Here is a 24,468-nt window from a genome sequence, read left to right on the forward strand (position 1 = left end):
TAGGAGCTCAAGAAGTCAAATCCGGGGATCGGTTTATATAAGAGCGATATCAATATAAAGACCCATTCGGATTATACTTGGCGTGGATGCTGGAAGTCATAGCAGAAGTCCTAGTGCCAAATTTCAGTAAAATTAAAAAAACAAGTAAAAGCGTGCTAAGTTCGGCCGGGCCGAATCTTATATACCCTCCACCATGGATCGCATTTGTCGAGTTCTTTTCCCGGCATCTCTTCTTAGGCAAAAAAGGATATAAGAAAAGAGTTGCTCTGCTATTAAAACGATATCAAGATATGGTCCGGTTCGGACCACAATTAAAATATATGTTGGAGACCTGTGTAAAATTTCAGCCAATTCGTATAAGAATTGCGACCATTGGGGCTCACGAAGTAAAATAGAGAGAACGATTTATATGGGATCTGTATCGGGCTATGGACCGATTCAGACCATAATAAACACGTTTGTTGATGGTCATGAGAGGATCCGTCGTACAAAATTTCAGGCATATCGGTAATAATAATTGCGACTTCTAGGGGTCAAGAAGTCAAGATCCAAGATCGGTTTATATGGCAGCTATATCAGGTTATGAACCGATTTGAACCTTATTTGACACAGTTGTTGAAAGTAAAAATAAAATACGTCATGCAAAATTTCAGCCAAATCGGATAGGAATTGCGCCCTCTAGAAGCTCAAGAAGTCAAATCCCCAGATCTGTTTATATGACAGCTATATCAGGTTATGGACCGATTTCAACCATACTTGGCACAGTTGTTGGATATCATAACGAAATACTTGGTGCAAACATTCATTCCAATCGGATAAGAATTGCGCACTCTAGAGGCTCAAGAAGTCAAGACCCAAGATCGGTTTATATGGCAGCTATATCACGTTATGGACCGATTTAAACCATACTTGGCATAGTTGTTGGGTATCATAACAAAACACGTCGTGCGAAATTCCATTTCAATCGGATAAGAATTGCGCCCTCTAGAGGCTCAAGAAGTCAAGACCCAAGATCGGTTTATATGGCAGCTATATCAGGTTATGAACCGATTTGAACCATACTTGGCACAGTTGTTGAATATAATAACAAAACACGTCGTGCAAAATTTCATTTCAATCGGATAAGAATTGCGCACTCTAGGGGCTCAAGAAGTCAAGACCCAAGATCGGTTTATATGGCAGCTATATCAGGTTATGAACCGATTTGAACCATACTTGGCACAGTTGTTGGATATCATAACAAAACACGTCGTGCGAAATTCCATTTCAATCGGATAAGAATTGCGCCCTCTAGAGGCTCAAGAAGTCAAGACCCAAGATCGGTTTATATGGCAGCTATATCAGGTTATGAACCGATTTGAACCATACTTGGCACAGTTCTTGAATATAATAACAAAACACGTCGTGCAAAATTTCATTTCAATCGGATAAGAATTGCGCACTCTAGGGGCTCAAGAAGTCAAGACCCGAGATCGGTTTATATGGCAGCTATATCAGGTTATGGACCGATTTGAACCATACTTGGCACAGTTGTTGGATATCATAACAAAACTCGTCGTGCAAAATTTCATTCCAATCGGATAAGAATTGTGCACTCTAGAGGCTCAAGAAGTCAAGACCCAAGATCGGTTTATATGGCAGCTATATCAGGTTATGGACCGATTTGAACCATACTCGGCACAGTTTTTGGATATCATAAAAAAACACGCCGTACAAAATTTCATTCGTATCGGATAAGAATTGCGCACTCTAGAGGCTCAAGAAGTCAAGACCCAAGATCGGTTTATATGGCAGCTATATCAAAACATGGACCCATATGGCCCATTTACAATACCAACCGACCTACACTAATAAGAAGTATTTGTGCAAAATTTCAAGCGGCTAGCTTTACTCCTTCGGAAGTGCTTTCGACAGACAGACGGACGGACGGACAGACGGACGGACATGGCTAGATCGACATAAAATGTCACGACGATCAAGAATATATATACTTTATGGGGTCTCAGACGAATATTTCGAGTAGTTACAAACAGAATGACGAAATTAGTATACCCCCCATCTTTTGGTGGAGGGTATAAAAATGAGGCTTCTATGGATGCAAAAACTCAAATCCGGGAATCGGTTAATATGGGCTTGTAGAGGTTTAGGGGAATCTTCCAATAAGATTTAGGCAAAACAAAATATGTAGGTGAACGAATTTGATGATGATGGTAAAGACAAATTGCAAGGCTCTAGTAATAAGTGAACTGTGTATATGCATGCAGATACTTGTTGTTCCTCAGGATTGGGGATTAACAAGCGTAGAAAACCCCCAGCAACCGCAGAAGAATAAAGAAAACAAAACGCAGAATAATTTTAGTGAACGTTACAATATTGGTTTATTTAGGTAAAAGGGTTAATGTGTAAGAGTTAGAGAGAACTAAAGTGAAAGAGAAGGTTGTAAATAAAGAGAGTATAAGACCTTACCGATCAAGTGCTGATGAACAAGTGATCCAGGAATCGGTTTGTACGGTGGCTATATCAGTTTATAGACCGATTTGGATCATGCTCGACACTGATGTAGGAAATAAGAGTTAGTGCTACAGATCTTTGTGTCAAAGTTTAGCCAAGTCGGATGAAAAATGAGGCTTCTATGGGCTTAAGAAGTCGCATCCGGGGATCGGCTTGTATGGGGACTATATCACTTTATAGACCGATTCGGATCATACTCGGCACTGATATTTGAAGTCAGAACCCAAGTCATTGTACCAAATTTCAGCCAAAGCAATTGAAAATTGAGGTGTATAGGGGCTCAAGAAGTCAAAACTGTGAATCGGTTTATATGGGGGCTTTTTCCAAATTCTTGACGCTTGAAAAAAAAATATGAAATTTTTTTTCTTAATTTGTCAAAAATGCTCGTATAATCTCTAAGTGTATCCCGGAAAAGCACTGTTGCTATTGAGTTTTCATTTTCGTTTTTGTTATTCACTGAAAATGGCGCCATTCATTGAGGCGATGACCTCTCCAACATTTTCGAGATTGCAATGTGAGTATCAATACTGGGGGGAAGGGAGAAATTTTTGTTTTGTTTTCCTTTGACGCCAAGCGCATGTCAACTGGATAAACACATCAGTGTGTTATTGTCAAATGTAATTCCGTATACGTGGGAAATGTTTCTGTATTGTTGAAAAATACATAACATGTTGCATGGCTATATTATGAGAATAAACGCGATTAAATAATACCCTAATGAAATAGGTATACACCATGGTGATTTTGGTGTTGAGCTAATTGGAAAGAAAATTTGATTCTTTTTCTACTCTCAAATGCCTTTCATTTGAATGCCATACTATAATGATAAGTCAAGGGGTAAGGGTAAGCTCCGCTTAAATACCCTTAACAAATGACATTTTCCTAATCTATTACCCAAATTGTTGCATTTGAGTCCCATATAGCCATGATCGGCTAATATGCCCCAGGGAGGATTTTTAGGGGTGGGGACACCTCCCAATACATGGAATTAAATTGTTTTTTCATATTCGTAATCTGCTCCCAAAATGCTTTTCATTTGAGTCCCATATTGACATAAACGTGCAATATGTCTCTTTGGGAGAATTTTTGGGGTTGGGGCTGGCCTCTGGGTCCTTAGACTCAAATTATAATACCATATTCGTAGTCTACTCTCCAAAACCATGATACCCATACTATTGCGATCTTTCATCGTGCTCTACTGCAAAATTTCTTTTATTTGAGCCGGGGGGATTTTATGGGGCGAGAGTACCCCCAAACACATGGCCTCAAAATTTGATATCAAATTCGTTATATACTATCAAATACCCTTTTATTTGAGCCCCTTATTACCATTGTAGGTAAACATGGCCAGTTTGAAGGGAGTTTAGGGAGCGGACCCTAAATATTGGGTTGCCCAAAAAGTAATTGCGGATTTTTCATATAGTCGGCGTTGATAAATTTTTTCACAGCTTGTGACTCTGTAATTGCCTTCTTTCTTCTGTCAGTTATCAGCCGTTACTTTTAGCTTGCTTTAGAAAAAAAGTGTAAAAAAAGTGTATTTGATTAAAGTTCATTCTAAGTTTTAAAATTAAAAATGCATTTACTTTCTTTTAAAAAATCCGCAATTACTTTTTGGGCAACCCAATATTACCCAAATTGCTTTCATTTGAGTCCCATATAGCCATGACTGGCTAATATGCCCATTTGTGAGGGTTTTTAGGGGTGGGGACATGGACATTTTCGTTTTTTACATATTTGTAGTCTACTCCCGAATTCCGTTCATTCGAGTCCCATATTGACTTCAACGTGCAATACGTCTGTTTGGGAGAATTTTGGGGTTGGGGCGGGCCACTGGGTACTTAGACTCAAATTTTAACACCACATTCGTAGTCTACTCTCTAAAACCATTAATTTGATACCTAAACTTTTCCGATCAGTCTACTTTTTATTATGGGTGGTGTTTTTGGGGTAACGGGGGAGGGTCTACCCCCTTCCGATGTCAACAAATTATAAAGCCTATTGCTCCTTCCGGACCATATTCGTAATCTACTCCCGAATGCCTTTCATTGGAGTTCTATATTGTCAAGATCGTCCAGGGGGGGTGTAAGGGTTGGGGTGGCCCCCCCAGTTACATGGACCTAATTTTTAATATACAATTCGTACTATACTCCTGAATAGCTTTCATTTGAGTCCCATATTGTCCCGATCGGTCCACATTTATTTTTGGGTTGTACTTTTAGAGTTAGGGGGAGAGGCGGACCCCTTGCGATATCGAAAAATTATATCACCTGCGGGGGTTGAGAGACTACGACCCAAAAGACAACTGATTTGAGTCCTTTAATGGCGGAATCTACATGTCCGGCTGAATGGCAGGACGTGAAGCAGATACTTGAATCCTTATATCAACATTGGATTCGAACTCTTTCTCTCTCGAACAACTCTCAAACACCTGTCATTTATACCTCGTTTGGGGGGGTTTTTGGGGTTAGAGAGGCCCCGTAGATACCTTAGACCAAATTCTTATAACATATGAGTACTTATCTTCCAAACACCTTTCTTTTGATACCCATATTGACCAAATTGGTAAATATGTCCTGTTGAGGGGTTTTTGGGCGCCCCAGACACCAAGGATTAATTTTTTATATTAGCTTTTTACTATACTTTTAAATACCTTTCATTTGATGTCCATATTGTCAAAATCGGTAAATATTTACTGCTGGGGGATTTTGGGGGCTGGGGAGGCCCCTCAGACACCAAGGAATACATTTTTATGTCAGATTTTTACTCTACTTTAAAGGCCTTTCATTTGATACCCATATTGCCCAAAGCGGTAAAAGTGTCCTGTTGGGTGGTGTTATTGGGGGTGGGGAACCCCCCCGATACTTAAGGAGACAGTTTTTATGCCAAGTTCGTACTCTACTCGTAGTAACCTCTCATTTGATACCCATATTGCCCAAAGCGGTAAAAGTGTCTTGTTGGGTGGTGTTTTTGGGGGTAGGGGACCACCCCGACACCAAGGGTGACAGTTTTATGCCAAGTTCGTACTCTACTCTTAAATACCTTTTATTTAATACCCATATTGTCTGAGTTGGCAAGCATGTCCGTTCGGGTGGGTTTTAAGATGGGGCGGCCCCCTAAGTTAGTTGACCGCTAAATTTTATACTTATTTCGTGTTTTTGGGTTACCATAAGGTGGCATGCATAATTTCACTTAAAGCGGTGCACACATTTGCGAAATCGGGCGTTTTTGAAAATTGGGGTAAGGGGGAGGTTCCTCCCCCCCTTTGGATATGAAAAAATTTAGTACCCTATTTTCACCGGAGGATAAAACTCCAACGTCTGTGAAAATTTCATGAAATCGGTTCAGGCGTTTTTCATTTTTTTTTTTCATTTTTCTCAGACAATGAAATTTTCTCAGAAGACAACATTTTAATTAAATGTTCTCTGAAGTTAAAAATTCAATGAAATATTCTCTAAAGACAATATATAAATTATTTCCCCAAATTTTCTCTAAAAAATGTCAATGAAATTTTCTTTGAAAATAACATTTCATTGAATTTTGCTTTAAAGGCAACATTTCTATAAAATGTTTGTCTAAAGATACAGTGACTGTTAAACACATGATGTAGGGCAGGCAAAAGCCCTTCAGTGAGTCAATTTAATAAACCATACATCCCAAACCATAGGCTTAAAATGGTTCTGCTATGGTTTGCCTGAAAAGCAGGTCGTCACACTGGTAGGCATATTGCGTTGTTAGTAATTGATATGTCAGTCAGTGTATCGACACATACACATTCTCATATGCATATATTTAAGAATCAACAGCTGTGTTGATTCACAATAGTCTCTGGAATAACTTATGAATTGTTGGAAAAAATAAGGTCAGCCCGAAAACATGCTTTAATATTTTATGTCGTTAGCAAAGTAGCAGTGGCTTTTGCAGTGTGGTCTATCGTCTCAGATAATTAAAACGTCAAAAGCGAAAATTGTTGTAACCAAGAAAAATGGAAACCTTTTAAGCTATTATTGCTGTTTAAAGAAAAACCATGTTGCTTCTGAGCAGACAAACGAGAAAATGTATTTTGGGGGTTTTTTGGGAATAACAACATCTGTTATATAAAAATGAAATTGTTGCGATTTTCTTGTTTGTCAATTTGTTTGTTTATCTGTTCCATATAGACTCAAAAACGGCTGAACCGATTTTCATGAAACTTTCACAGATGGTAGAGATTGAGCCCCCGGGTATAGGGTCTAGGAATTGGGTATTACATTTTTTGATTTCCGAAGAGGGGGCGGACCCTCCCCCTTACCTAAATTTTCAAAAACGCCAGATCTCGGAGATGCATACACCGATTTAAGCGAAATTTTGTATGTCACCTTATGGTACCCCAAAAACACGAAATTGGTGCACAATTTTTGGGGTCAAATAACCTGGGGGGACGCCCCATCCCAAAACCCACCCAAAAGGACATGTTTATCGATGGGGACAATATGGGTATCAAACGAAAGGTATTTAAGAGTACAATACGAACATGGCATAAAAATTTCACCCTAAGTGTTCGGGGGACTCCCCCATCCTAAAAAAAACATCCAACAGAACTCTTTCTCCGCTTTGGGCAATATGGGTATCAAGTGAAAGGTATTTAGAAGTAAAACACAAATCTGACATAAAAGTTTCTTTTTTTGGTGTCTGAGGCGCCCACCACTCTCCACCTCCCAAAACACCCCAGCAGGACATCTGAACCGATTGGGACAATATGGGTACCAAATGAAAGGTATTTATGAGTAGAGTACGAACTTGGCATCCTAAGTATCGGGGGGGCACCCCACCCCTAAAAACACCACACAACAGGACACTTTTACCGCTTTGGGCAATATGGGTATCAAATGAGAGGTATTTAAGAGTAGAGTATGGACTTGGCATAAAAAATATCACCTTTAGTGTCAGGGGTACCCCACCTCAAAAAAAAAAAAAAAAACAACAGGACATTATGACCACTCTGGGCAATGTGGGTATCAAATGAAAGGTATTTAAAAGTGGAGTACAAATCTGACATAAAAATTTATTCCTTGGTGTCTGAGGGGCAGTAGAAAATTAATTTGATATGCAATTTTGAGACCAAGTGTTTGGGGGTAGTGTCACCCCATAAAATGTCACCCCTAAACCAATTGCAATTGTGGCTCAAATAAAAGTACAATAATTTAACAGTTGAGCTCGCTGCTGATATTTTTTCAGGGCTAAGTACGTGGGTGGCCGTCCCGCCCTACATACCTCTCAAACTGGAAATATTCGTCCCAAATTACAGCAAAATCGGATAGTAAATGTGGATTTTATGGGCCTAAGACACTAAATCGGAGGATCGGTCTTTATGGGGGCTATATCAAGGTATAGTCCGATATAGCCCATCTTCACACTTAACATGCTTATGGACAAAAAAAAGAATCTGTGCAAAGATTCCGCTCAATATCTCTATTTTTAAGACTGTAGCGTGATTTTAACAGACAGACGGACGGACATGGCTAGATCATCTTAGATTTTTACGCTGATTAAGAATATATATACTTTATAGGGTCGAAAATGGAATATACCCCCATCCTTCGGTGGGGGGTATAAAAATTAAAAAAAAAAAAAACAACTTTAGTTTGCAATTGCTTCAACTTCTTCTTTTGCAAACTTTAAAACTTTTCGGACACCATTGGATTCTAGGTGAAAATTGCGCTCCGTAGTGGTACTGGATGAAGCAATACTGTAAAGTTTTCTGCAAAAAACATGGCGAAAACCAATTTTTTTGGGCGTAAAACTTCAAGTTTGTATTTAAGCCCAAAAACGCTGTAACTCCTTCATTTTTTCGAATTTTGTAAATTTTCCAGCATTCCGCAATTCGAAATTCGAAGAAGAATCGAACAATAAACAGAATTACTTAAAAATTCATATTTTATGTTTTTTGCATTTTTTTAGCAAAGGCTAACCCCTTATGAAAATTTGCAATTTTTGATGCGAAAAAAATTTTTGAGTTGAGTATACAATGTTGAAGTTTATGGCAAAAAATTCGGATTAGTGCAACACCTATGTCTTTTCATCAAAAAATAAGCTCAAAATCACATCATTAATATCCGAAAAATGGTGAAAAATCAAGATCAGTTTGAAATTGCTGTAACATCTATTTGTTTCGCGAATTTCAAAATGCTGAGGACACCGTTGGATTTGTGAGGAAAATCGCCTTCCGTAGTGGTGCTGGATGAAGCAATACTGTAAAATTTTCTGTCAAAAAACATCGCAAAAACCATTTTTTTGGGCATACAAATTCAAGGTCGTTTTCAAGGCCAAAAACGCTGTAACTCTTTCTTTTTTTCGAATTTCGTAAATTTTCCAGCATTCCGCAATTTTGAGATGAGTATACAGTAATGAAGATTAGGGCAAAAAATTCGGATTAGTGCAACTTCGAAGTTTTTTCCTTAAAAAATAAGCTCAAAATCGCATAATTAATATCCGAAACATGTTAAACCAGTCAGGCAAGGCAAAAGTCGGGCGGAGCCGACTACATAATACCCTCACCTACCCTATAATTATGAATTCGGGCAATATCTAAATATACATGTTTATGAGGGCTAAATCAGAACCGACTTTTATACAGATCCTTTGAAAATTGTTGTTACTTCGGCCATTTAGGTGCAAATCGGGCGATATATATATATATATATATATATATATATATATATATATATATATATATATATATATATATATATATATATATATATATGGGGGCTATATGCAAATCTGAACCGACTTTGATGAAATCTTGCAAATATATTATGATCAGTAACAGAACATTCCGCACAAAAGTTTGTGCAGATCGGTTGAAAATTGTAACTACTACGGCCATTTAAGTGCAAATCGGGCGATATATATATATATGGGAGCTATAACTAAATTTGAACCGATATTGATAAAATTTTGCAGATATGTTAAGATCAGCAAGGAAACAAACCATGCCAAATTTTGTGCAGATCGGTTGAAAATTGTTGGTACAATGGCCATGCAAATGCAAATCTGACGAAGATATATATGGGATCTATATCTAAATCTGAACCGATTTCGATTAATCTTTATAGATATTGTGGAAGTCGTCGCGTAAAGCGTTGTGCAAAGTTTTGGGAAGATTGATCAATAAATGAGCTTGCAGTGGCTCTAGGAGTGAAAATAGGGCGATATATATATATATATATATATATATATATATATATATATATATATATATATATATATATAAGAGCTATATCAAAATCTGAACCGATTTCTATGAAATTCACCAGTAGTGTCGAGAGTCATAAGAAAATCCTTCCCCCCAAATTTTGAGAGAATCGGTTGACAAATGACCTATATTGCATTATTACTGCAAATCGGACGAACATATATATGGGAACTATATCTAAATCTGAACCGATTTCGATCAAACTTTATAGATATTTTGGTAGTCATTGAGAAAAGCATTGTACAAAGTTTTGGGAAGATTGATCAATAAATGCGCTTGGATTGACCAAAGAAGGGAATATCGGGTGATATGTATATATGGCAGCTATATCTAAATCTGAACTGATTTCTATGAAATTTACCAGTAATGTAGAGAGTCATACGAAATTTAATCCTGCCAAATTTTGAGAGAATCGGCTAAGAAATTACCATTTTATTGCATTATTACTGCAAATCGGACGAACATATATATGGGAGCTATATATAAATCTGAACCGGTTTCGAGCAAACTTTTTAGATATTTTGGAAGTCATCGGGGAACGCGTTATACAAGGTTTTGGGAAGATTGGTCAAAAAATGTGCTTGCAGTGGCTCTAGGAGCGAATATATATATATATATATATATATATATGTATATATACAGGGTGGCTGATGAATATTGCTACAATGATGAATATTGCTACATTTTTTTTTCGGTGTATGGAATACATTTTTCTTTTATTCATGTTAAATTAAATTATTAAATTAATTATTAAATTATTATTAATTAAATTAATTAATTAATTAATTAAATTAATTATTAAATTATTATTATTAAATAGAAAAAAAGTTATTACATTTTTTTTTGGTAGCGGCTTTCATCAGCCACCCTGTATATATATATATATATATATATATATATATATATATATATAGATATATATATTTATATATGAGAGCTATATCTAAATCTGAACCGATTTCTTTTAAATTCATCGGTAATGTCAAGAGTCATAAGAAAATCCTTCCTGCCAAATGGTGAGGTCCTGATGCCATGACCGTACAATCGTCCGCATATGATACGATCTCTTTGCCATCTGGAGGGAGTGCAATGGAGGATAGGTAGAGGTTAAACCGTGCCGGAGATATCACCCCGCCTTGGGGAACTAACTCCCTGTTTCACTCTACGGTGTTTAACCTATAGTAGATGTCATCAATGGGTGGGGGCCTGATGCACTGATCGTACAATCCTCCGCATATGATACGATCTCTATGCCGTCTGGAGGGGTTGGAATGGAGGATAGGTAGATGTTAAACAGTGCCGGAGATATCACTCCGCCTTGGGGAATTCCCTGTTTTGCTCTACGGTGTTTCGATTTCCTATCCCTAAATTCCACAAATGACTGGCGACCACACAGATAAATCGCGACCCAGCGTTTCAGTCCTGGCTGTAGGGATGTGTTGGCGATTTCCTCAAATAGTTTGGCATGGCTGACCGTGTCGAATGCCTTCGATAGGTCCAGTGCCACGAGGACCGTGCTATCACATGGCCTGGGCTGATTAAAGCCACGGCAAAGGTGAGCGGTGATGGCATACAGAGCAGTTGTTTGTGCTATGCAGTCTTCGAAATCCACGCTGATGCTCGGCGAATGGAAATTCTCCAACGAGGCTAGGGAGGAGTAGTCCCTCAAGCGTGTTGGCTACTGATGAGAGTAGGGTGATCGGTCTGTACCACTCCCCCTTACTCGGATCCTTTTCAGGCTTCAGTAGCGGGTTCACTCTGCCCATTCTCCAGGAATCGAGAACTATGAGAGTGTTCAAAGACAGGTTGAGGACTGTCGTAAGGTACTCAACTCCAGGTTGATTCAGATTCTTCAGCATCAGTGTAGAGATTCCGTTGGGGCCCAACGCCACGGATGACATTCATAACTTCGTCCACGGTAAATTGTGGTGGCTGCTCTTCGACTCGGAGACCATGGATACGAAGAATGGCTCTCCTCCTAGCCTTGTCACTTTCATGATGCACAAAAAATTGACGGTTGAACAACCTGGCGCATCTCTTCGGATCAGTTTACGTTGCCAGAAGGGACTGAGGTCCTGTCAGGTTCCGTTTACCGGAGTTCGAGAGTGACTTGACAGTAGACCACAACTTGCTTTCACCGGTACCTAAGTTACATTGCTCCAGCCACAAATTCCGCTTATGTTCGTTGTCTACTCCGTTAATTTTTTGATTCAGCTCTCTGATTCTGGGATTAGAGGGTTCTGTGCAACGAATCTCATCACGCTCGTCTGAGAGTACAACTGCCTGCACGGGGAAATTGAGCCGCACTTGGGGTATTCGACCGGCTGCTGCGTTAATGATGGCTCGGCATTCGGAAGGACGAAGGAAGGAAATTTCGTGTTCGTCCTTCGTATGGGTGTTTTTTCTTGTTTTACGTTACCTTTTCGCCTTGCTGTAATCGCACAATCGATTAGCCGAATGAAAAATCTATCGCATATGATACTTGCCACACAGAAATGCTGTGCATTGTGTTTTATATATTTTCAAAATTGTTTTGAATATAATTTTTTGTTTTGGTTTATTTATGATTTTTTCGGTTGTTGCTTGTAATTATGTTGTTGTTTTTTTTTTTTTTTAGAATATTATGTAAGTTTTCGTTCTGTTTGTTTTTTTTTTCTTCAATTGTAAGTGATGTTTTTCCATAATGTTTTTGTTTTTTGTTTTTGTTAAAAGCTAAATAACTTATAATAAATACTTAGAATTATAATGGATTTGTGAATTTTTTGTAATTGTTTTCGTTTTCTCATTTTTAATTTTTACCATTTTGTGTATATGTATTTGTATATAATAGATTTATTTAATATATTTTTCTTGAATATGTATTTAAAAATCATGTCACAGAAAAATCTTAATTTTTTTGTTTTCATACGAAATTAACACAAAAAAAAATATTTTAAAAAAATTTAACTAAATTAAAATACTTGCACAAAAAGAGATATACAGACAATACACAAATCTTTAATGAACTAACATACACAAGAACCTCTTAAAGTATATTTTTGATGAAGGCTGCAGAAATTTTACATTTGGTTGGTGGGATCAATTTTGGGACGGGGCCTAGAGTTAGTTCCTCTTAAATAGTAGGTGTGAAGAGAAATTATTAATTTATTGATGTAAGAGCTTGAAAATTTGATCCTGCAGTTGTCTGTCATATCCTTTTGCTCTCGAATATCAGGGAGAACCTTTACAAAGTGAAGAATATGCCGGAAAATATGTATTTTATGGGGCATGTTGGTGTGGTGACTATTTCTCCACACCATATTTACTTTATTTTACTTTGTTAGATTTTGAAACTTAAACGAACAGAGTCTGTGATTAGCCTGGATTGACGGAATTTGTCAAAACTTATCGCTGACCAGTCATTGACTCATTGCAAGACGTCTGAGACTTCCCAACAACGACTAATGATGCAGCTGCGGAGATGAAAAGGAGGAGGCGACAAGTGCTAATAGTGTTTAATGCAGGCACCTGCTGTGTTGGCTCAATCCTGCAGAGCTCTTAACCCCGGGTGAATACAATGCGTCAACCAACGCCCCCACACATAGCCTAGGCTATGCATGAGAACTAATTCCAGTTCACGTTTTTGACAGCTGAGCACTATCTAAAACTACTTCCGATCTTTGGGTGACGGCAATGCAACTCCACAATTAGCGCTCTACCTACGATTTGGGTCCAAACCACAGCCACCCCTTTACTCTCCACTGGGACCTCACCATAGTCGGGCTGGGATTGAAATCCCAGTGGCTCCCTACTACGTGGTATCGTATTAAAGACTCCGGTCAGAACTCGTAGCCGAAGCTACTACCAGATGAACCCCAAACCGGTTACGGACTGGTCACCTGAAGGGAAAACAGCTAAAGCCGTTTCCCCGACCCTCCAAAACCCCACTATCAACTCCAAGAACAAACATGGTTGCCAACAAAGCGGACTAAAACCCAATACGGATCTAAAACGGACAAAAAAAAACCAACACGGACAAGAACCCTATACGGGAAAAAAACGAGCAAGAACAGACACTTCCCAATACGGAGAAATACGGACGAGTTCACAAAAACGGACAAAAATCAAGAGCCAAACCGTCGGATGACCTCAACAGAGGCCTATTACCGCCCACCTAACATACTTCTCCTATCAAAGACCGGCCTCGCAAAGGTGGCCAACCTTGCAAACGTCCCAGAGTCCAACAAAGCCCTGCTCAAATCCCACATCCCCTCTCCATAGGGTATACCCATAGCACCTAAGTCCCTGAGGTCCGAATAGTAAGGGCACTCAGTCAGTAAATGCGCCAAGTCCTCAACCACACCACCGCAGGCAGGACAACCTGCAGTCGACGCCAGGCCCCTTTTATGCAAAAATGCATTGAGAGAGCCATGCCCTGTCAGTAAAAACTCAAGACTCAGGGCAAAGCCAAAATCGGTTGTGTCCACTACAAACGACGACCCGTCCATGGTCACTGTCAGTCCAACGTGTCCTCCAACTATCATAAGGGCACTCCGCCCATTCGACAGATCCGGATCAGGAAGCCATTCCTTTTCAGCAACGGAAAGACTACTCCTAGCCTTGTACAAAACCGCCCGACGCAGCACCCACCAACACCTGTATCGCATGCGAGGAAAAATTGAGTAAGTACAAATTCTAAGAACAAATGGAAATTTTGCCCATGAACCTTCCACTAAGGAACAGGGGCAAACTTCTAACATATCAATGAGTGTAGTCCGATTCAAGTTTAAGCTCAATGATAAGGGGCCTCCTTTTTATAGCCGAGCCCGAACGGCGTGCCACAGTGCGACACCTTTTTGAAGAGAAGAGAATACCAATAACAGTGGTATTAAAACTAATACCAGTTCGGTAATAAGGCTAGTACCAAACGGTACTAATCATTTTAGCCATACCAACCGGTATTGTTTTTATACCATACAGTGTTGCTTTACTATCAATACCGTATGGTATTAAAATGAGCACGTTTGGTATCAACTTTTGTTTGGGTGCACATGTTCTCATTTCAAACAAGTAAGAGCGTGCAAAGTTCGGCCGGGCTGAATCTTATGTACCCTCCACCATGGATCGCATTTGTCGAGTTCTATGCGCGATAACTTCTTTTAGGCAAACAAATAATATTGAATAAGAACTGTTATGTTATTGGAGCTATATCAAGTTATAGTCCGATTCGGACCATAAATGAATGCTGAACATTGTAGAAGTCATTGTGTAATATTTCCGTTCATTCGGATAAGAATTGCGCCTTGTAGGGTCTCAAAAAGCAAAATAGGAAGATAGGTTTATATGGGAACTGTATCAACCTATTGATCGATTCAGACCATATTGGACACGTATGTTGAAGGTCATGAGAAAAGCCGTTGCACAAAATTTCTGCCAAATCGGGTGAGCATTGCGCCCTCTAGTGGCTCAAGAAGTCAAAATCCAAGATTGGTTTATATGGCAGCTATATCAGGTTATGTACCGATTTGCACCATACTCAGCACAGTTATTAGAAGTTATAACAAAACACCTCATGCAAAATTTCAGCCAAATCGGATGATTATTGCGCGCTCTATTGGCTCAAGAAGTCAAGATCCAAGATCGGTTTATATGACATTTATACCAGATTATGAACCGATTTGAATCATACTTATCACAGTTCTTAGAAGTGATACTAAAACACTATGTGCAAAATTTCAGTCAAATCGGGTAAGAATTGCGCTCTCCAGAGGCTCAAGAAGTCAGGACCCAAGATTGGTTTATATGACAGCTATAACAGGTTATGGACCGATTTGAACCATACTTAGCACAGTTGTTAGAAGTGATACTAAAACACTGTGTGCAAAATTTCAGTCAAATCGGATGAGAATTGCGCCCTTTAGAGGCTCAAGAAGTCAATACCCAAGATCGGTTTATATGACAGCTATATCAGGTTATAGACGGATTTGAACCATACTTGGCACAGGGCGCAATTCTTATCCGATTTGAATGAATTTCGGCACGACGTGTTTTGTTATGATATCCAACAACAACTGTGCCAAATATGGTTCAAATCGGTACATAACCTGATATAGCTGTCATATAAACCGATCTTGGGTCTTGACTTCTTGAGCCTCTAGAGTGCGCAATTCTTATCCGATTGGAATGAAATTTCGCACGACATGTTTTGTTATGATATCCAACAACTGTGCCAAGTATGATTCAATTCGGTTCATAACCTGATATAGCTGCCATATAAACCGATCTGGGATCTTGACTTCTTGAGCCTCTAGAGGTCGCAATTATTATCCGATTTGCCTGAAATTTTGTACGACGGATTCTCTCATGACCATTAACATTCGTGTTTATTATGGTCTGAATCGGTCTATAGCCCGATACAGCTCCCACATAAATCGATCTCTCTATTTTACTTCTTGAGCCCCCAAAGGGCGCAATTTTTATTCGAATTGGCTGACATTTTACACAGGTCTCCAACATATAATTGAATTGTGGTCCAAATCGGATCATATCTTGATATCGCTCTAATAGCGGAGCAAATCTTTTCTTATATCATTTTTTGCCTAAGAGGAGATGTCGGGAAAAGAACTCGACAAATGCGCTCCATGGTGGAGGGTATATAAGATTCGGCCCAGCCGGACTTAGCACGCTTTTACTTGTTCTCTCTCTCTCTGATGTATATTTCAATGCCCAAATGGCATTTATTCTTCACATAATCTTTCATTAATCACTTCATCTTCTCAATTACATTTAGGAGGAACTAATATCATAAGGTATTTGGTTAGTATGTTAGTGCAAAATACTATTTCCCTGTAGTAATAAAACATTAAATTTGAATGAACAGAAACAAGTCTTAGAACTGTCTGTGCCAACGGTTAAATCCCCATATCACATTTTCAAAAATTTTCTAAATTCATGCATATGACCCATTAGGGGTTTATTTCAGCCCCTATTTTCTGTTTTAGTTTTGACATTCTGACCTTCCAATATCTGTGTTGCAATGAAGACAAAATCTATTGGCCTAACATAACATTAAAAAAAAATAAAGTTAAATATAATAGAAAAATAATGCCACAGCTTTCAAAATGACCATTAATTAGAATTAAAATAAAATCATCACAAATTATTACCACAATAATACAAAAGAAATTAATTTACATATGTATATCGAGATATTTTACGCTATGCTAGCAAATAATTGAATAAATTTCTAAAACAAGAAAACTGAAAATATATATTAAGAAACTATTTCATATATATATATATATATAGGTTGTATATATATAAAAAAACACATTACATATCACACCATATTGAGAATAAAAATGTTTCCTGCTAATACTAAAAATATGCCTATAAAATCAACAGAAGAGGCAATTACTTATTTGCTGCTGTTGCTGGTCTCTCATGCCGCTGTTGTGACCTAACTGGCCCTAGGACCTCTACACATAGATTTAAATCTAGTCTACATTATGTGTGTGTGTGTGAGTGTGTGTTTGAGTGTGTGTTTGAGAGTGTGTGTGATGTGGTAATGCTCGATCCTCTGGTCCAATATTAAACTACATTTTGACCCTTTTTAACGTATCATGTGCAACTTCCAGCGCAGCACAAAGTATGCCACAATTCTTAAAGCAATAAAAATGCCAATTAACGCCACTGCATCTATCCAATACTCTGCCTGATCCATGGACATTTCCTCCAAGAACTTTTTGGGACTACGGAAGTGACAATACATGGCATCACACTGCAGTTTGGCCCGATCCATGCCATAAATGGAAACCATGGCTCCTGGAAATTTACATACAAGAGTAAAGTCTTTTTTTTTTAATGTTTTACGGTAAGATCTTAGCCACTCACCTTCAAATCCATAGCGTACATAGCTCACATAGGTTACCCATTGCAAATAGCCCGGTATTGTATCAAAATTGACAAAGAAACCCGAAAAAAGTATGGTTGGTATAGTTGTGACCGGACCCAGAAATACGCCCGCCTCAATGTTCATGCCAGCACCAATCAGCAGTCCCAGCGACTGAGCCACCAGTGAGGTGAGAACACAGATAACCACAAACATGGTGATACGTTGTGGTTCCATGGGTTGTGATGTTAAATAATAGACTACAATGACATAAACACTAGAGAAGATAATCTGAAAAATTAAGAAAAATGTTAATTAAGTAAAATAATTCAAAACATTATAAAGATTAGAAAATATGTGAATTTATTTAGATTTTTATTGGGTTGCCCAAAAAGTAATTGCGGATTTTTTAAAAGAAAGTAAATGCTTTTTTAATAAAACTTAGAATGAACTTTAATCAAATATACTTTTTTACACTTTTTTTCTAAAGCAAGCTAAAAGTCACAGCTGATAACTGACATAAGAAAGAATGCAATTACAGAGTCACAAGCTGTGAAAAAATTTGCCAACGCCGACTATATGAAAAATCCGCAATTACTTTTTGGGCAACCATTTATAATTTGCTCAGATATGAGGCAAGTCCTAAGATTTTATTTGATTTATGGACTACATTTAAAACTCTTTTAAAAAAAAGCATTATGCTTATCTCTGTTTTTATACACTCCACCATAGGATGGCTGTATACTAATTTTGTCATTCTGTTTGTTACACCTCGAAATATGCGATTCTTGATCGTCATTTTAAGTCCATATAGCCATGTCCGTCTGTCTGTTGAAAGCACGCAAACTTTCAAAGGAGTAAAGCTAGCCGCTTGAAATTTTGCACGAATACTTTTTATTAGTGTAGGTCGGTTGGGATTGTAAAAGGGCCAAATCGGTCCATGTTTTGATATAGCTGCCATATAAACCGATCTTGGGTTTTGACTTCTTGAGCCTCTAGAGGGCGCAATTCTCGTCCGATTTGACTGAAATTTTGCATGTGGCGTTGGTATCCAACAACTGTGTTGAGTATGATTTAAATCGGTCTACTTTTTGATATAACTGCCATATAAACCGATCTTGGGTCTTGACTTCTTGAGTCTCTAGAGGGCGCACTCTCGTCAGATTTGACTGAAATTTTGCACGTGGAGTTTTGGTATCACTTCCAACAACTGTGTTAAGTATGATTTAAATCGGTCCATTTTTTGATATAACTGCCATATAAACCGATCTTGGATGTTGACTTCTTGAGCCTCTAGAGGGCGCACAAATCTGTTCATAGTCTGTTATAGCTGTCATATAAACCGATCTTGGGTCCAAATTTCTTGAGCTTCTGGAGGGCGCAACTCTTATCCGATTTAACTGAAATTTGGCATAAAGTGTTTTGTTATGAATTCACCAAATGTGCTAGGTATGGTTCAAATCGGTCTATAACCTGGTATAGCTGCCACATAAACCGATCTTGGATCTTGATTCTTGAGCCACTAGAGGGCGCAATTCTAATCCGATTTGGCTGCAAGTTTGCATGAAGTGTTTTGTTATGATTTCCAACAACTGAGAGTATTGAAATCGGTCCATAACCTGATATAGCTGCCCTATATACGTATTTTGGATCTTGACTTCTTTAGCCTCTAGAGGGCGCAGTTCTAATCCGATTTGGCTGCAAGTTTGCATGAAGTGTTTTGTTATGATTTCCAACAACTGAGAGTATTGAAATCGGTCCATAACCTGATATAGCTGCCCTATATACGTATCTTGGGTCTTGACTTCTTGAGACTCTAGAGGGCGCAATTCTAATCCGATTTGGCTGCAAGTTTGCATGAGGTGTTTTGTTATGACTTCCAATAACTGTGGTATGCTTCTCGAGCCCCTACAAGGCACAATTCTTATCCGAATGAACGGAAATATTACACAATGACTTCTACAATGTTCAACATTCATTTATGGTCCGAATGCGACTATAACTTGATATAGCTCCAATAGAATAACAGTTCTTATTCAATATTCTTTGTTTGCCTAAAAAGAGATACCGCGCATAGAACTCGACAAATGCGATCTATGGTGGAGGCTATATAAGATTCAGACCGGTCGAACATAGCACGCTCTTACTTGTTGTATTTGTTATACGAAGTAGAGCACCGGGAAACTGAATCCGTAAATCAAAATGGTGGTCAACGTACGGAAGCGGAATTTTTGGCTAGGGTACTGTAATTTAAACTTTGGTATTACCAAGCTGTGATCTACCGTTAAGCCACTCTGTCATTCGGTAGACGGATTTACTCACTTTTGACGACATAACAGTGACTAATCAGGGAGGATGCGTAAGGTAGTTCAAGATTGTGTAGATTGGTCTGGAAGGAAACATAGGCTATATAATTTTTTGATATCGGGAGGGGGCGGGCGGACTCTCCCCCTTACCCGAAAAGTACTACCCAAAAATAAAAGTGGACCGATCGGGACAATATGCGATTCAAATGAAAGCTATTCAAGAGTAGAGTACAAATTTCATAACAAAAGTTGGGTCCAAGTACCTGGGGGGCCGCCCCAGCCCCAAAACCGCTTAAAATCGGGTTATTTGACCATCATAACAAAATGGGACTCAAATGAAAGGAATTCGGGAGTAGATTACGAATAAGGTGAGGAAGTAGGAATAGGCTTTATAATTTATTGACAAGGGAAAGGGGGGACCCTTCACCGTTATCCCAAAAACACCACCCAAGATCAAAAGCAGACTGATACGGCCAATGTGGGTATAAAATGAAAAGTATGCGGGAGTAGATAACGAATCTGACATACAAATTCAAGTCAAAGTATAGGGGGTCAACCCAGCCTCACAAAAACGCCCAAAATGGGTACATTAGCCAATCACGGATATATGGGACTCGTTTTGTTTGTTCCGTATGTACTGATAACGGCAGAACCAATTTTCTCGGAATTTTCGCATATTGTGTAATTTGATCTGGAAGGCTATATACTTTTTCTGCATCGGAAGGGGAACGTACCCTCCCCTTTATGGCAAAAACACAATCCAAAATCAAAAGTGGGCCAATATGGGTATCGAATGAAAGGTATTGGAGAGAAGACTACGAATATGATATTAAAATTTGAGTCTAAGTACCCATCGGGCCGCCGCAACCCCAAAACTCCCTAAACAGACAAATTGGACGCTCTTTTCAATATGGGGCTCAAATCAAAGATATTCGGTAGTAGATTTCGAATCTGGCGTACAAAATCAGATTGAAGTATAGGGGGTCACGCCACCCCTCAAAAACGCCATTATACCCCCCCCCCCAAACCCCAAAACTTCTCTAAACAGATATATTCGAAGTTCACGCAGTAGATTACAAATATGGCATAAAACATTAGGTCTTAGTAATGGGAGGTCGCCCACCCCCAAATGGGCATATTAGCCGACCATGGCTACATGGGACTCAAATGGTAGGTATAAGGGAGTAGATTACGAATATGACATCCAAATTTGCGTTCAAGTCTAGGTGGCACTTTTCCTCCTAAAGATAGGTCAAATGGATAATTTGATCCATTACGACAATATGGGACTCAAATGAAAGGTATTTGAGAGTAAAAAACGAATTTGATATCCCCCTACACTGAACTTCATTTCCGTTGGAAATAAAGAATGAATTTGATATATATTTTCTGTGCAAAGTGCTGGTTGTCGCCCCTGCCCCAAAACACCCTCCAAGCGGTTCATATTTACAGGCCGTGGCAATATGGGCAGCACGAATTCGATATCCATATTTGGGTCGAAATGTCTGAGGTGCCATCCCTCCCCTCATGAGAACATTACCCTAGGAAGAACAATGCCACCAGGAACCGAGAAGGGGCGAATTCTCACTCACCAATGAGTACTTTCCGATTCAAGTTTAAATTCGATGATAAGGGACATTTTTTATACGGCGTCCCGCAGTGCGACACCTCTTTGGGGAGAATTTTTTAAACGACCATGCATGGCATTGTACCTCGCAAATGTCGCCAACATTAAGAAGGGATAAACACCGCTTTGTCCGATGATCTCGCCAGGATTCGAACGCGTTTAGCGTCATAGGCTACAATGGCACAATTTCGCTATCCGCATTCAGGGCGAAGTGTCCCCACCCTAAAAACATATTAGAGAGTTATAGAAGGCGCAGCGGTGCGGGCCCGGTTTGGCTAGTTTCCTTATAACCAGGGATCAAAGTCATTCCATTCAACCTTAGTTGGCAAATTCATCCTTACGTTCGACAAGAAGCTTCCATATTGAATTTTTCCTTTTTAATTCTTCAAGCAGTGCTCTTCACTTCTTTGCCTATTGCCTTTCATTCTTATGGTTAAATGTCCTTACATTCGACAAGAAGCTTCCATATTGAATTTTTCCTTTTTAATTCTTCAAGCAGTGCTCATCACTTCTTTGCCTATTGCCTTTCATTCTTATGGTAAAATTAGTACGAATTTTTCAACCAGATTCCCATGTTTTCCCAGCTTCTTCAGAATAATGAGAATATTTCCCCCAAATATTCTTACCTGAAATGGTAAATCAGCCATTGTCTTAGCAAAATAAAAAGCCTTCAGTGAGTACCAATAATTTAAATGCTCTCGAACAAACACCGACATTTCTGTGGGGACTGTAAAATAAATGAAAAAAAAAAATTCAATTTAAACGATGGCAAAACCATGATTGATCACATATGGCGCCACCTAGCGGTGAGAGCCAAATTGCCAACTTACATGTCAAGATTGTGGGCATCATAGCAGTAAACATGGTAAATAGTGTGGTAAAAAAGATACAACCCGCATTACTCATAACCTTTGAGGCCTCGTTGCCAACATCGTAGTAGATCATGCCAATGATGGCACCAACAATGATGTGCGATGCCAGCCGCATGTGGGTTAACATGCGATCGCGCATTATTGTAACAAAGGAACGTTTGAGCAAAATCCAGAACTGGGTCCAACCACTGGTGGGAAAACCGGACTTATTCGGCATAGCAATGACACTCTCGTGCGAGTCCAGCAGTGAGGTGGTACAGCCAGCACCGGAACTGCCACCACCTCCGCCGCCGCCGCCTCCTCCCCCACCACCATTGCCAGCGCCTGACACATTCATAACGGCATTGGTACTTTGGCCGCCCTTCGAGCTATAGCTACAGCTGTCCTCGCCGTTGTGATCGCCATGGCGTGGCATATTGATGACTGAACAATCGGACTGTTGACTCTCTTGGGTTTCTAATTTCGGTGGTTTGAGAATACTTGAGTTCAGTTCCATTTCAGCCGCCGACGAGGGCTCATCTAATTTGAGTTTCTCATCGGCCAGTGTGACAGTGGTCAAGCCATTGGCGCCGCCGCTGCCCCCATTGCCATTCGCCGCATTGCCATTGCCATTGCCATTGCCTTTAATAATATCATTGGTAATGTCTTTGGATAGATCTAAGCCATAGTTTTTCTGGCTGTATTTCTTGCATGTTCCGCTCTTGACAGCAGCCACCAGTTTGGGCACACACTCGCCATACTCGCCACTGGCCACTTCCAAGACGTAATCGGCTGGATTGTGATAGGAGGGACAATCGTAGCCCAGCGATGATAGAAACGGTACCAGGCCACGAACACGGCCCTCGTACATGCATTGACCTTCGGCCAGCATGTACAGATGATCGAATTTTTCGAAGAGCCTGGCGGACGGCTGATGTATGGTACAGACAATGGTGCGCCCTCCACGAGCCAGAGATTTCAACAACGATATCAATTGGAAGCACGTTGAACTATCCAGACCGGATGTGGGCTCATCGAAAAACATAACTGGTGGATTATTGACCAACTCCAGGGCAATGGAGAGTCGCTTTCGTTGTCCTCCGGAGAGATTACAAGTCTTGGTATTGCTTGATTCGATTAGACCAATTGTTTCGAGTATTTCATCGACAACGACCTTCTTGGCAGCCAGGTTCATATTTTTACCCAATTTCAGATTGGCCGAGACCATCATGGCCTCACGCACCGACAGATTGGCAATCAACACATCGTCCTGCATAATGTAACAGGAGAGTTTGCGAAAGCGTCTTAGGTTACGCTCCTTGCCATTGATAAGCACAGAGCCGCTGAGTTGTGAGGTTCTGCAAAGAGAAGGAGAGAAAAATAATTATAGGATGGATGCTGTAGGTTTGTTGTTCTGAAAAACTTTATAAAAAAAGTGAAACCATAACTTGGCCAGATTGAAAGACGACCTGCAATACAATTCCTAAAGAAATTCCACGAAATATAGGCTTTTAAGTGAGGTGAAGTTCGATTGGAAATTTGGTCTATATCGCACTTATGCCAAGGTTAGGGGGCCCCTGGAGGATGCAAGGAACCTGTAGTCTGCAGTGGTTCTTGTCATATCATGCCTGTACGAGGGCTTCTTAAAAGCATGTTTTGAACGAGTACCGCCGCATAAAACCAGCCAATCATGGTGGTTGCCGGAACTGGAATTACTCAGCGGGGAAGGTTAGGAAGCTTTTTAATAGGGCCATGAGAGAGAAAACTGCGGAGGGCTGGGATGAATATTGTGAGGCAAGTTCATGAAGGAGAAGAGGAAGGCGAAGAGGAATTCGTGGGCGAAATTTTGTAGAGAATTAAAAGCCACCAGTGTAGCATCTAGGATGCTCAAAGAGCTCTAGAAGGATCCGAGCACTCCTAGCTCCTGGAGGAGGGAGGACGGGACTTACACCGAGATTGGTGAGAGGATGGTGTAATTTCTGATGAAAACGGTTTTCCCGGCAGGCCAGAAAGAGTTCGGCGATCAAGATATCGCAATATCGACATATGTGGTCTTAGCGGATAACCTC

The 24,468-nt window shown here is 39.6% G+C and overlaps 1 protein-coding gene across 4 annotated transcripts in view; it reads right to left on the minus strand.

The window, feature by feature from the left end:
- Positions 1–16,162: 16,162 nt before the first annotated feature.
- Positions 16,163–24,468, minus strand: part of LOC106087365 (ATP-binding cassette sub-family G member 4) — a 179,796-nt gene continuing 171,490 nt past the window's right edge. For 3 of the 4 annotated variants that reach the window (XM_059364638.1, XM_059364639.1, XM_059364640.1), the window contains exons 4-7: positions 22,379–23,757; positions 22,175–22,275; positions 17,618–17,906; positions 16,163–17,548 (exon numbers count right to left, since the gene is read on the minus strand). In XM_059364638.1, the coding sequence (XP_059220621.1) occupies positions 17,337–17,548; positions 17,618–17,906; positions 22,175–22,275; positions 22,379–23,757 (1,981 nt within the window). In that variant the 3' untranslated portion in view covers positions 16,163–17,336. The remainder of the gene's footprint in view (positions 17,549–17,617; positions 17,907–22,174; positions 22,276–22,378; positions 23,758–24,468) is intronic. The other variant, XM_059364641.1, reaches the window with a different exon arrangement.

This window comes from Stomoxys calcitrans, chromosome 3 (genome assembly GCF_963082655.1).
Source record: "Stomoxys calcitrans chromosome 3, idStoCalc2.1, whole genome shotgun sequence".
NCBI lineage: Eukaryota > Metazoa > Arthropoda > Insecta > Diptera > Muscidae > Stomoxys > Stomoxys calcitrans.